Source organism: Megalops cyprinoides, chromosome 4 (genome assembly GCF_013368585.1).
Source record: "Megalops cyprinoides isolate fMegCyp1 chromosome 4, fMegCyp1.pri, whole genome shotgun sequence".
NCBI classification, from domain to species: domain Eukaryota; kingdom Metazoa; phylum Chordata; class Actinopteri; order Elopiformes; family Megalopidae; genus Megalops; species Megalops cyprinoides.
Window position 1 is genome coordinate 16,426,535 of NC_050586.1, and position 13,397 is coordinate 16,439,931.

Sequence of the window (13,397 nt, forward strand, 5' to 3'; positions counted from 1 at the left end):
AGTAAAACTGAATATCTCAGTTGGTGATATTTTCGGCTCTGAGGTCATATGCCTTCAGAACAATTATAATAGCTGCATTCTTTTACCAATTATTCAGTGTCCCCTTAACCAGTCTCTCACCCATGGAAGTTAAAGAACTAGCTTCTGCTTCTCATAATAGCATCCACTCGGATGACTGTCAAAGCGTACACACTGTAGTCATATTACGTCTCTGTTCAGCACTGTAAACGCCGGAGAACGGAACCGAAAGGACAAATGTTCACTGACTAGAATAAAATGTAGCGAACTTGTCATTTTGTTTCCACAGCTCATAGGAATTATTTTCCTCCCGGAACCTTTTCAGGGTGACAATGTGAGGATTAATGGCTGCTCTTAGTGTACGGATCTGGTTGTATTGTTTACATACTGAATTGTTTTCCGTTTTGGTAATTCAGTACGTTTTTGACCGTATGCTTCTGTCTGTTTTCTCACTAATGCGTGGTTATGTATGTCGTATAATATTAAGCGAACTGAAAAGAAAGGGGGCATGAAGACAGACTAGCTAGCTAGCTAACAATCTAACTAGCTGGATAGCCACCTAGCTAGATAGCTAGCTAATCCAGCAATCGCTGTTGTTGATAAATAAAAAAATGACTGACGTTTCTTCAGTAAGCTTCAGTTTTATCCAGCTAGATAGTTAGTTTTCTATTTCAGCGCGCCAAATAGGTTGTTGTCCTTTATGCCTGTGAAAATGTGATCTTTTTATTTGAAAATAGTGACAAGCGAATGGTGAATCTATCATTTCTGTTGTTGTCACCCGGTATCCAAACTGATAGCAAGCTAGCTGGCTAGGTTCCTGTGTGTTGATATGTCGCCAGCTAGCTGGTTAATTTCATTTTCTTGTATCTGTGTTAGCTAAACAGGATGAGACAATTCTTTCAAACGTGTTGCCATTTTTATTTGTCCACTGATTTGATGAGATCAAATGCAGTCTAGTATATCTGTCGACAGAAAATGTGGTCAGTTTCGTTACTTGGTCAATTTTGTTTGGATAAAGTTACTTTCTGATATTGGGTAAAATGCAGTTATGGTCATGTTAATGTCTTATTACGAGAGAGGAAAGCCATTTTCGAAAAACTAGCAAATACCAACTCCCTCTGAAGGTGTGGTCGTGTTTTGACTGACAAGTTGTGGAACCGTCATTCAAAAATAGGTCCATTTGATCAATCTGTTTACTTTCCAGAGATGACACATTGATCAACGTTTGCTGGGCTAACCTAAGCGCAGCTTTCACCTCTGGGAGTATTCCTGCAACTTTGGACCTCGAGAAAATGACAGGATATGCAATAGCGTCCGATTGAGCTGCGACAAGAAAAGGCTTTGGTCAGTACCTATAACAGAAACTAACGCATTGATTCTGTTGGTTTGAAAGCAGAAACGCGTTTCTTGCTTTAAAATGAGCTTCGCTGCAGATGCGAAGGCTACATAAATGTGCGTGTAATTCTTTTAAGCAATTCATGTCCTTGACCTATCGGTTTTTTGTTTGAGCAGTATAGGACAGATTTTACAGATGATTGTTAGGACAAATGTTGATATGACTAATGTTGATTAAGTTAGGATTCTAGATTTGTCGTGGATAGGTACTTATTTGTAAGTACTTTGGCTCATATTCTTTGGAAAGTAGTATGGTTTTATAAAAGCATATTTATGGATATGCACAATATTTATGGACCTCGTATGGATTTGTGTTAATTGGTCCACAGAAGTGAAAGATGTTCAGCGCGGCTCAGACCTCCAAATCCCAGTTCCTGGACAAAGCCAGGCAGGCCCGTGAGGAGAGGAAGGGGCATAAGGAGCGTGAGAGAGCTGCCACCCAGATCCAGGCACTGGTCAGGAGGTTCCTGTGTCGCTGCAGACTGCAGAGGCAAATAAGGTCAGCTTGTCAGCATGAACCAGGGGAGACAAAATCTGCTGCGTGCCAGATGCCCAAAATCAAATAAAAATAATCAGGATAAGATGTATCTGTGCCACTTGAAGGATTTGTCTTGTACACCACAGCTTTCACTTGTGTGGGCATAATCTTTGACTAAAATTCTGCTTAGAAACATAGTCTTATTTTAAGTATGCAGATAACGAAGATGTTTTTAGATAGTTGGACAGAGACAGAGCTAAGAACTATTATATCTAGTATAAATCACCTGTATATTTGAACTACCATAATAATAATCCACCATGATTATTACTTTTAAACAACACCACAATCATGTCACTGTGCCAGTCAGGAGTGTAGATATGAAATCGCAAGTTAAGATGGGGAATCAGTTTTTGCCACCTCTAGCTATGGAATGGATGGTCACATTACTCTAAACCTCTGGCTGTAGTCATCTATCACATTTCTGGGGGACTTATTTGAAACTGGAAAAAAAAACACCAAAATGGATGTGGTGAGAAGTGGCTCTATTTAACTTTTTTGTGCAAATTAATCAATGCAGCTAGAACTAATGGGAAATGGTGGAGACCCTATAATTCCTTAGGTCTGGGTTTGTGTATCCCTGTCATCTAAATAAATAGGTTTTGCTTCTGTCTGCATTCGTGTGCTAACCTGATAGGGCTGTTTTGATATGAGCTTTGTTAATGTGAATGTAACTGTTCTTATGTATCCGTTTCTTTCTCAGGAAAGAGGTGGATGACTTCTTTCAAGCTTGCGATGCTGGAACAGCAAAAAGAAATGCTCTTTCTATTTTTAAAATCGCAAGAAAGTTATTATTCATATTCAGTAAAGAGGACAAGTTGGTGAGTATTTTTACACTTACATTCAAATGCATTGTAGCAGGAATGGCAAATATAAAACCCATATGTCATTTATATTTGTCATAAATATTATTTTGCTAAATATGCTAAAATGATGCTAAAAATGAAAATAATATTTGAAGACATAAATTTAGTTTAGAAATATTTGTATGCTACATGAATTGATTTCCTGATTCCTGAACATTTCCTGATTTTTCGTGATATCCAGAGGTTTGAGAAGCTGTGTCGTTTCATACTTGCCAGCATGGAAGTGGAAAATGAACCCAAAGTAAGTATGATAAAACATTTCCTCCTGTAGACATAAACAAATATTTTGGCTGTTTTTGAGCTCTTGATCTCTGCTACTGTCCTTGTGACTGTAATTTGTAATTTGTCTTCAGGTATGGTATGTTTCCTTGGCCCTTTCAAAAGACCTCACCATCCCCTGGATCAAACAAATTAAAGATCTGCTGTGGGTGTCCTGCGAGTTCCTGAAAAAATTAAAGGTCAGCCAGAATGCTTGTCTGTGCTTCTGAAGGCCATTTCAAATGAACATCATCAGCAGTACTTGGATAACAAAAGAAGAGTCACAGAGTCCCATAGTCCTTTGATAGCTCATCTAATTTGAGGCCAGATAGTGCAGCCAATTTCTACTGTATCTCAATAACACATAGAAATTCTATATATCACATGCATATTTTGGCATACTGTTTCTTTCTCTTGCAGCCTGACATACTGCAGGATAATAAATTGGTGACCCTTTACCTTACCATGCTGGTGACTTTCACAGACACCACAACATGGAAGATAGTGCGAGGGAAGGGTGAGTGTGAAGCTTATTCTGATCCTGGGTGAGGTGAATATCCCTTTTCAGTGATAGTAGGCAATTTTTCAGACAAACACTCAAATCTAATTTTGTGCGTATTCTGTAGGAGAGGCCCTCAGGCCTGCATTGAACCGAATCTGTGAGAATATCATGGGCCATCTCAATCAAAAGGGATTTTACACTATTCTGCAGGTAGTTTATACTTTTCCTATTTACCTCCGTCTTTAGTATTAAAATGCAATTAGATTTGTTTTTGACTTCTTTTCTAAATCCTCTTAGATTTTGTTGACAAATGGATTGGCACGGTCTAGACCCTCTTTGTCAAAAGGCACCCTCACAGCAATATTCACGCTTTCATTAAGGTGAGTCATTTTTCGCCAGTAATCCCTTTGCAAGTGTAATTGGATGCCATTCTAATGTGGTTTGCTGTCACACTGGTGGGCAGCAGGTCTGCCTCAGAGGAATCTCTGCATTCAGCTTGCTAGCTCTCGTTTCTTCTAACTGGGTTACAGTGATTAAATTCAGCACCATAATCAGATTCTGCTTAATGAATGTGCCACTTATTGCATCTAGGCAATATTACTAAGCAGTGTACTGAAAAATCTCAGACATTATAGCAATATGTTTCTTCGCTCCATCTCTGACTTGTAATTAATTTTCAGAGCTCTGATACTTGCAAACATGTTTTCCTGGTGTAGAGTTCTCAGGAACTATTGTCAATGAGGCAGGTTTAAGCACAGTCCAGATTGTTGAATTCTGTATCCACATATATCTGTTAACTGAATTATGAGGACTGACATCTTGGTTTGTCTTCTCAGCCTTGTAATTTAGTGCTTGTCACTTTGTGCTCAGGCCTGTAGTTGCTGCTCATTTCTCGGACAACCTCCTGAGATCCTTCCTCATTCACATCATGTCTGTCCCGGCTGTCATTTCCCACCTGAGCACCCTCACACCTGAGGTAAACACCGCCGGCTAATCGGAACAACTCCCGTCCAGCACAACAGAAGAGCTGCTGCTGGTCCTTGACCTTTTCGTCCAGTGTTCTATTCCTGTAGAAACAAATAGTGACTGATTAGACCTTTGCTTCCATGCAGTGCATGACCACCATCCAGACCCACGACCTGCTCCGGAAGTTCATTCTGTTTCTGAGCCGGGAGGAGCAGTGTGTGGACATCTGCATCTGCCTGGAGGGGAGCCACACGCTGTGCTTGCTGGGTATGTTGCCTGTATTTGAGAGATTAGTGCAGGTGACCTCCGACAGATGAATAATATTAAGAAACATTAATTGTGTAACTTCAACTCCAGTTGGTGTCTTCATTGTTAGTGGCCAGAGCTCTATGTCCTGAATGTTCTGTTTCTGCCTGCAGGTAACCTGATTCACTTGGGCTACCTTACTGAGAAGGTGCTTGAGGAGGAGGCCAACCACTTTGTGAAGGACTTGACGGACATGCTGTCTTACTGCCAGAGATATGTGTCTCAGAAGAAGTCCAACCTCACCCACTGGCACCCGGTTCTAGGGTGGTTCTCACAGACAGTGGACTATGGGTCAGTGTAATTGGTTACAGGATGGGTTACAGACAGCGGTGGAGAGGCATGTGTATATTTGAGTGTGAAACTGAAACATTTCTATCTTCTCTGATTCCAGTCTGAACGAGTCAATGCCTCTAGTCACTAGACAGCTCCAGTACCTGTGGGGAGTGCCAGTGATCCGGACACTTTTCAGTGATGTTCTCAGTAAAAAGCTGGAGAGCCAGGAACCAGTGCCCCCGCCCTCTCAGCCAACCACATCGCAGAACAACCTGCCAGTCAAGAGTGAGACACACCCCCTCTGTTCACTGATATGTGCCCAGTTACAGTCTCTTGCTGTGCAATGCTCTTGAAGTCACTCTTTTAAATTGTATGTGGATTAATAGCTTAAATAATGCATATAATAAAGTCTTCAAAATATATTACATGTGGCCACCATGAATCTGGGTGCTTTTTTTGTGTAACATTGGAGGCAACTGTGCAAGCTGTTGTTTGTGTGTGTTGAGTAGACCTCTTCAAGCGAGCCTTCCAGAAGTCTGCCTCGGTGCGGAACATCCTGAAACCTGTGGGAGGGAAGCGGGTGGACTCGGCAGAGGTGCAGAAAGTGTGCAGCATCTGCGTGCTCTACCAGACTGCCCTGACCACCCTGACCCAGATCAGACTGCAGATCCTAACAGGTCAGCTCTCTGCACTCAGCCGCTCGACCCCCCTGACCTCCTGGAATAGCTCTGATTGCCACCTGCTTCCTGACTCTCTGTTCCCCAGGATTGACGTACCTGGATGATCTGCTCCCCAAGCTCTGGGCTTTCATCTGTGAGCTGGGTCCCCAGGGAGGACTCAAGCTGTTCCTGGAGTGTTTGAACAATGACACGGATGAATCCAAGCAGCTCCTGGCCATGCTCATGCTCTTCTGCGACTGCTCGCGTCACCTCATCACGTAAGACCACTGCTGGGAACTGGGACCTCTCAGAGGGGGGAGGCGTTGAGTGTTTCTTAAAAAGCGCCGTATTGATTTTTAACTGGCTCTTTGTTTGCTGATTGAGAGGTCGACCGTGTTGTGGTTTGCGTAACTCTGTGATCGCTGGCAGGATCCTGGATGACATTGAGGTGTACGAGGAGCAGATCTCTTTTAAAACGGAGGAGCTGGTCACCATTTCCTCCTTCCTCAACACTTTCGTGTACAAGATGATCTGGGATGGGATCCTGGGTGAGTAGGGGCCCACAGAGCTGAGCAAGTGAGACACTCTGCAATTCACAGCTGAAGTACACGAAGTGAACATTCCCTCAGCACATTCCTGTATTTATGTGCCTGTGTCTGCATGCGGGTGTGTTTGTGGCTGCAGAGAACGCCAAGGGTGAGAAGCTGGACCTGTTCCACAGCGTCCACGGCTGGCTGATGGTGCTGTACGAACGGGATTGTCGCAGGAGGTTCTCCCCTGACGATCACTGGCTGCGCAAGTGAGTGCTGCCGTGACTACAGCCTCTTGTACCTGCTCTGTTTGTTTGGAGTTATGATGGGACTCGTGGTAGGGGTGTGTGTAATGGGATTATAATGATCGGTTGTTATAGCCCATTTGTTCTACAGACAGTGGGCTCACTTGTTTTGCTGTTTTGCTCAGGGACCTGAAGCCAAGTCTTCTGTTTCAAGAGCTGGAGAAAGGCAAGAGGAGGGCCCAACTCCTGCTGCAGTACATCCCACATGTCATTCCACACAAGAACGTGAGTAAACGGGTTATGGGAGGCATTGCTCAGGATTTTATCTGTGCGTCTTTCCTCAGTTAATCTGAGTGCAATGCCCAGTAGTCACTCTGGTGCCTTTCTTCCCCAGAGGGTCCTGCTGTTCCGCAACATTGTGACGAAGGAGAAGGAAACACTGGGATTGGTGGAGACAAGCTCCGCCTCCCCTCATGTCACTCACATCACCATCCGTCGCTCACGGATGCTAGAGGTATGTTTTAAACTAAACCAAAGGTCTTCTCATTTGACTGGCCCAGTGGCACCAGCTAAACACAGTTCTATGTCCTTTGCTTCAGGATGGCTACGACCAGTTGAGGAGACTGCCTGTCAACTCCATTAAGGGCGTGATCCGTGTGAAATTCGTAAATGACCTTGGGGTGGATGAGGCAGGAATTGACCAGGACGGCGTCTTCAAGGAGTTCCTTGAGGAGATCATCAAGAAGGTTTTCAACCCAGCACTCAATCTCTTCAAGGTGTGCTGCCTTTCATATAGTACTTATGTAAAATGTAGTAAGTGAGGCCCTTGCAGTTGGAACTGGCCTTAAAAGGCTGCTCTTGTGTCCTCTCTTGCTCATAGACCACCAGTGGGAATGAAAGGCTGTACCCTTCCCCTACATCCTACATCCATGAAAACCACCTGCAGCTCTTTGAGTTTGTGGGGAAGATGCTGGGCAAGGCTATGTATGAGGTGAGTTTTTACTCACAAGTTAGATAGCTTTAATGTGAAACAGTGCCATGAATCCACATTTAAATGGCTGTAACGATCAAGAAATTTGGATTATACAGATGCTGAAAAATTATTAATCATAAAGCAGGATAAGATAGAACAGTTTCATATGGTGATCCAATAACTAGTATACAGTACAAGAAAAAAATCTAAGCCAGGGATGTGACATATCACTACTGCTAAACCAGTAAGTAATAATGTCAGTGAAGTCATAATGTCTATTAAGAAGACAGAGCATCCCCTCCCCCCTATTCTTTTACAAGGATTGGTAACAGTGTTATACAGTGGGTTGAGGTCTGAGATTTGGGGGCACAACGTTACCCTTTTTCATTTCAGAACTAATCCATAAAACAACAGGAAGTGATCTTCTTCTTTAAATGTGAGGCACTTTGTTACTTGTGTCGGAATCACTCTTACCATCACAGCATTATTTGAGGAAAGCCTTTGTGGATGAGATTGCATCATCCCATGCATTAACAGTGCCATTACTGGCTGGATGCATTTTTCCTCTCTGATGTCTGTGGTTTCCAGGGCATTGTGGTTGATGTGCCTTTCGCCTCCTTCTTCCTGAGTCAAGTCCTGGGCCACCACCACAGCACTTTCTACAGCTCCATCGATGAGCTGCCTTCCCTGGACTCTGAGTTCTACAAAAACCTCACCTCTATCAAGGTTGAATAAACTCTCCATCCCTCCTTTTAAACATATTTCACTTGTCCCCCCCCCCCAGCAGACTTTTGATCCTGCTTGTCTCGTTTTTCTATTCCCAGCGCTATGACGGGGATGTCAGCGACCTTGGGCTGACCTTGTCGTACGATGAAGATGTCATGGGGCAGGTAATGACCTCTCACTGTCAGTTGCTGTGGTTGTGACGCTAATTCCGTTGTTGCCGTCTCAGAGAGCACCTGAGTCTTTGTCCATCTGCAAGCTAACACTGTGTGGATGTGTCTTCACAGTTGGTCTGCCATGAGCTGATTCCTGGGGGAAAGACCATGCCTGTCACCAATGAAAACAAGTGAGTCCACTTCACCAGTCCTTAATAAAAAGGTCAAGATGAAAAATAGGTCCTGATTAGCAGTTTTCTTAATAAGCCCAACTTTACTAACAGATTGTTTTCTCATATATATTTTCTCAAATGGCAAAGGCAAACAGGAATCAATTTTCCTGTATTTTCTTAAATGTGATGCTGAAGATACCCAGCGAGACAAATGACTCAGTCAATATTTCATCTCCTGGAAATTAAAGGTGGAGGGATGGATGTTATTTACTTTACCAAGCAGGATTGAATGAGTGCTCTCCCAAACACTTAATGAATTGTTAATCAGTTCAACGCATAAATGAGCCTGTTGTCACCTCTGATAACACTGGGTGAGATGGGGTTGCTGTAACCGCTGATTCTCATCCCTTCCGTATTGCCTCGCAGGATCAGCTATATCCACCTGATGGCGCATTTCCGCATGCACACACAGATCAAGGACCAGACCGCCGCATTCATCCGTGGCTTCCGCTGCATCATCAACCCAGAGTGGCTGCACATGTTCTCCACCCCCGAGGTGCAGCGCCTCATCTCCGGGGACAACGCTGAGATAGACCTGGACGACCTCAAGTGGGTGTCTGTCAAGAGTAACCATACTGCCAATAGCTGTCCTGCTCTTTTTTTTTTTTTTTTGAATTGTGCACAGTGTTTCTCTATGTCATGAGCATTTTAGCTCATGTGGTTATTCTCCTTCTCAGGAAACACACTGTGTATTACGGAGGCTTCCACAGCAGCCATCGTGTTATCATCTGGCTGTGGGATATCCTGTCCAATGACTTCTCAGCTGAGGAAAGGGCCATGTTCCTCAAGGTACTCCCTTGCGACGTAAACGTCCTCCACCAAACGGCTGGACCAAACGCGGCCCCCGCTTTAAAGTGTGCGTTGTTGCTGTTTTGCAGTTTGTCACCAGCTGCTCCCGGCCCCCCCTCCTTGGTTTTGCCTACCTCAAGCCCCCCTTCTCCATCCGCTGCGTTGAGGTGTCAGATGACCAGGTGAGACAGGGCTGCAACAAACAAGCGAATCTTTCAGCACTCTATTTCCTGAGGGCACTTTGAAGACAAGATTCTAACAGTTGAGCTGTAGTAACAGGCTGCTTCTCATTAAGTAGGAGTGTTCCTTTTCTGTGCAGTGAGAAAACTGTATCTCAGCTATTTTGTACACTTCATCGCAGCCACGTGTACACTTACGTACATATTAAGAATTGTGTAGTTGTAGCAGGAGAGGTTATGAGAACTCTCACTTAATTTGAGCTTTTAACTTTAAATTACTATTTTTACTTCAGTCAGAAAAGAAAGAGATTTGTTGCTAACAGGTTTGTGTTACGTGCGCATGTGTACATTCATGTGCATGTGCTCGTCCATCTAGGACACAGGGGATACACTGGGGAGCGTCCTTAGGGGCTTCTTCACCATCAGGAAGAAGGAGCCGGGAGGCCGACTGCCCACCTCGTCCACCTGCTTCAACCTGCTCAAGCTGCCCAACTACAGCAAGAAGAGCATCCTGCGCGACAAGCTCCGCTACGCCATCAGCATGAACACGGGCTTCGAGCTTTCCTAGCAAACCGCTCTGGGGCTCCGCCTCCAAAACACATCCACACTGGAGCTCTGCCGCCCAATGCTGCCTGCACACACTGAGGCTGCCTGGGACCTGATCCCTCCATCTGACTGCTGGAGCTGTCTGACGTTCCTGTGTCACAGTGGCTAACCCATGGCAGACATTTCAGTGTTTGGCTAGGCCATTTTTTTTTTTTTAAATTGAATAGAGAAGTCTGTATGAAGATGACTCCTTACCCTCTCACTAACACTCCCTGACCATATCCCTTGTTAACCCTTGACATATAATATGTGTAATTTAACTAAATGCCTCATAAAATGGCTTCACCTCTAGTATTTCTCAGGCATAGGAACAACTGTTTTGATCTCACTCAATGTTAACTGAACTGGAAAGCAATACAGATGCAAGCCATGAAACACTTATTTGACAACCATTGAAAAAAAACCAAGGAATGATCTGAGCTATGGATGGCATACACGATCATAGCCACTTGTTTAATCTGTAATGACTCCGAAAGCCTTGCTAAACATGATGAAAGCACCTTTAAAAAAAGATAAATGTGTATAAGATAGTCATCAGTTTTATGGGAGTGGGGAAATGGTAATGTTGACATCATTGTCAGTTTAAATATCATTGCCCCTATGAGATACCATATTAAATCTTAAGTTGCTTCAGTCCATCATACCACTACAGTAACTTGATTTCCAATCCCAGAAATCTAGTTAAGATCACCGTCCTCTTAAATGTTTCCACAGAGTAGTTGAGTATAACACTAATTCTTTCACATCAATGCAGAGGTGCTGGACGCTAGACAACTGCTGAGCAACAGCTACATTTGTTTTACTCTTCAAATTCTGTATTTTAATGGATTCTTTCCATGTTAAAGGCTTTTCAGTATCTCCGGATGCTGCTGTTGTATGATGCAGAAAAGAGATGTTTTGTTTCCTTAAATTGTTTGTAAAGTATTTAACTTCTACTAGTATCTCAACCATGTACATTTTTATTCTTCCATTTGTTTATTAATTTAGAGAATGTCCTGTGCATCCAATTGTGGATGTTACCTTCACTGTAAATCTTATTTTATTTTTAAAGGTGTATATAAGCTGTAACTTGAGGTTTGCACTTGTGAGCCCCCATTTTGTAACCGGGTTGCAGCTGCTCCAAAACCATTGCATAGTAAACAAAAATAGAAAGCCATCTCCTCAGAGCGAGGATAGCTGGAAGATTGAATCTTCATTTTCCCACCGCCCACTTGTTCTTTTAGACTTGCTTTTTATCACAATCGTGAAATCAGTGCTGGTCCAGCAAACCAAGAACTGAATCACTCCTTCCATTGGATTTGAACAAGCTTTGTTTACATACCGCTTTGAAAACATGTTTATTGCTTTCTTCGTCCGCCCCCGCCATGCTGTGAAGTCAAGAAGTGTCGCCTTGTCTCTCGGAATCAAGCCATAAAATGGGGACAACCGAATTCCAGCAGAGATCAGCGCAGGCCCGAACGCCTTGAGCCACACACTCGAGATGTTTGAGATGCCCTGAAGACGGGGCATGGGGAGGGATGTGTCTGTGTCCTTTGTGACCGAGAGCACTGTTGTGTTCACCTGTGCTTTCAGGCTCGGATTACAACCGTCCGGTTTGAATGTGGGGAAACTAACTCCATCACCCCACCACCACACAATATGGGGCGGCACGTGCTCCGAGCCTTTTTACCAACTCAGTCACTTGAAACTGAAAGCGAGGTCTTACTTTCCCTCCCATTTTGACAAAAGAGAGTTTTCCATTGGATCATGGCTGATCTTTTTTATGCGGAAATCTGTTGAATCATGACATGCAGAATTTTACCTTTACAGGGTTATATGATTAAGAAAAGGGAAACAATGCAGTACAATGTGTGCAGCCTTTGTTTGAATTACTTTGGGAGACATCAGTGTTAGTGAAGATTGAGAAAAAATAGCAATAGCCTATTTTTAGACTTTTGTATTATGCAAAACTGTCCTTCAGCTGTTTCATCAAGAGTGTGTTTGTGCATGTGGAACAGGCAAGGGGACAGTGCACATCCCCAGCCCAGTTTTGGCCATTAGGCAGTGCTCTGTTACACTTTTTGTGTCACTCTTGGATATTTTTCTATTTTTTTCCCATATACAATGTAACATTGTTCATGATTTCAAGGTAGCGATAAGAGCAAGGCTCATGGGGGCTTTTAAGAGTACAGTTAATTTGCACCCCTGGGAATTTAAGTGTGTCTGAAACTGTAGGACTACACTTTACTGGTGACTCTAACTAACTAACATGTAGATAGGTGGGTGCCACTAAATAATGTCCCTTACAGCTTTTTATTCTGTGATGTACTGTTGTGTCCATCCATGAACTACCTATAAACATCAATATTTGACTTGTCATCAATGTGCAAATGGCCATCAGGAGTATGAATTACATTATTTAAAGATCTTTGTAATGTATGCTGTAGAGTCAAGAGTCTTTCTGAGTGTGCGGAGGTGGCTTTGAAATCACACAAGCGCAAAGAATATTGAGCATTTAGTTAAGTCAGCCACAATGATTCTCATGGATATCTGTGACATTCTGTAAGGAAGGGCTTTGTTTTGTTTCCAGTGTCCCGATCACGGCAATTCTCTTGTGATGCAGTCTCAAGGGCTTTGTGTGCTATCGAATTAATTGATGTCATATAGGTGGGATGCCACTGGCGTTCTTCTCTTCCTTTTGCAACCGTTTGTGGGGAAATAGCCAAGCAGGAATACAAACAGTGACAGGCACAGAGATGTACAGAGTGAGTGGTTCTCAATTATAAATGGAGATTGAGCTTGGCCTAGAGTGTTTGATGAGCTTTCTCATCAGTGTTAAATGATGTCATATAATGTTACCCTGATCTCCTTTGAAGAAAAATCCAGGAAACGATAGGCTACACACAACACACTTCTAAAGTACTGTCTCCCTCTCTACTTCTAAAGTGTCTTTGAAAATGAAGAAATTGGTTGCACTATGTGAAATGCTTATTTGTTAAAAAGGCGATTTCAATGTAAAAAGTGAGCTATGTGTATAACCTCATTAAAGTGATTTACCTGATGTAAAATATTAACATTTTTGTTAATTAGTAATGTAATTGATTTTTTTTCTTAAATCTTTGATTTAAAAACTTTATGTGTGATTCCGTCCTTTTATGTGATGTTAGCTTTTCAGGCCCATAAAGAATTCACTGTGGTCTCACG

The 13,397-nt window shown here is 43.0% G+C and overlaps 1 protein-coding gene across 3 annotated transcripts; it reads left to right on the forward strand.

The window, feature by feature from the left end:
- The first annotated feature begins 286 nt into the window (after positions 1 to 286).
- ube3b (ubiquitin protein ligase E3B) lies at positions 287 to 13,191 on the forward strand. 3 transcript variants are annotated; one of them, XM_036527567.1, is made up of 28 exons: positions 287 to 433; positions 1,223 to 1,362; positions 1,743 to 1,912; positions 2,655 to 2,772; positions 2,999 to 3,058; positions 3,171 to 3,275; positions 3,496 to 3,592; positions 3,702 to 3,787; positions 3,875 to 3,957; positions 4,448 to 4,553; positions 4,690 to 4,810; positions 4,963 to 5,140; positions 5,241 to 5,407; positions 5,632 to 5,799; positions 5,888 to 6,059; positions 6,211 to 6,329; positions 6,466 to 6,580; positions 6,742 to 6,841; positions 6,951 to 7,070; positions 7,156 to 7,332; positions 7,437 to 7,547; positions 8,118 to 8,255; positions 8,354 to 8,419; positions 8,540 to 8,598; positions 9,007 to 9,189; positions 9,318 to 9,429; positions 9,519 to 9,611; positions 9,985 to 13,191. In XM_036527567.1, the coding sequence occupies exons 3-28, from the start codon at positions 1,752 to 1,754 to the stop codon at positions 10,174 to 10,176; spliced, it is 3,207 nt and encodes a 1,068-aa protein (XP_036383460.1). In that variant the 5' UTR covers positions 287 to 433; positions 1,223 to 1,362; positions 1,743 to 1,751; the 3' UTR covers positions 10,177 to 13,191. The 3 variants fall into 3 exon arrangements, with proteins under 3 accessions (XP_036383460.1, XP_036383461.1, XP_036383459.1); XM_036527568.1 differs by having other exon boundaries at positions 287 to 425; XM_036527566.1 differs by having other exon boundaries at positions 287 to 377.
- Positions 13,192 to 13,397: the final 206 nt, after the last annotated feature.

What these genes read in the sequence shown, in the direction of transcription:
- ube3b (XM_036527567.1), top strand. Translation starts at nt 1,752, where the DNA reads ATGTTCAGCGCGGCTCAGACCTCCAAATCCCAGTTCCTGGACAAAGCC. An exon ending in TCAGTAAAGAGGACAAGTTG is followed by an intron (nt 2,773 to 2,998) that starts GTGAGTATTTTT and finishes CGTGATATCCAG; the next exon opens with AGGTTTGAGAAGCTGTGTCG. An exon ending in ATATTCACGCTTTCATTAAG is followed by an intron (nt 3,958 to 4,447) that starts GTGAGTCATTTT and finishes CTTTGTGCTCAG; the next exon opens with GCCTGTAGTTGCTGCTCATT.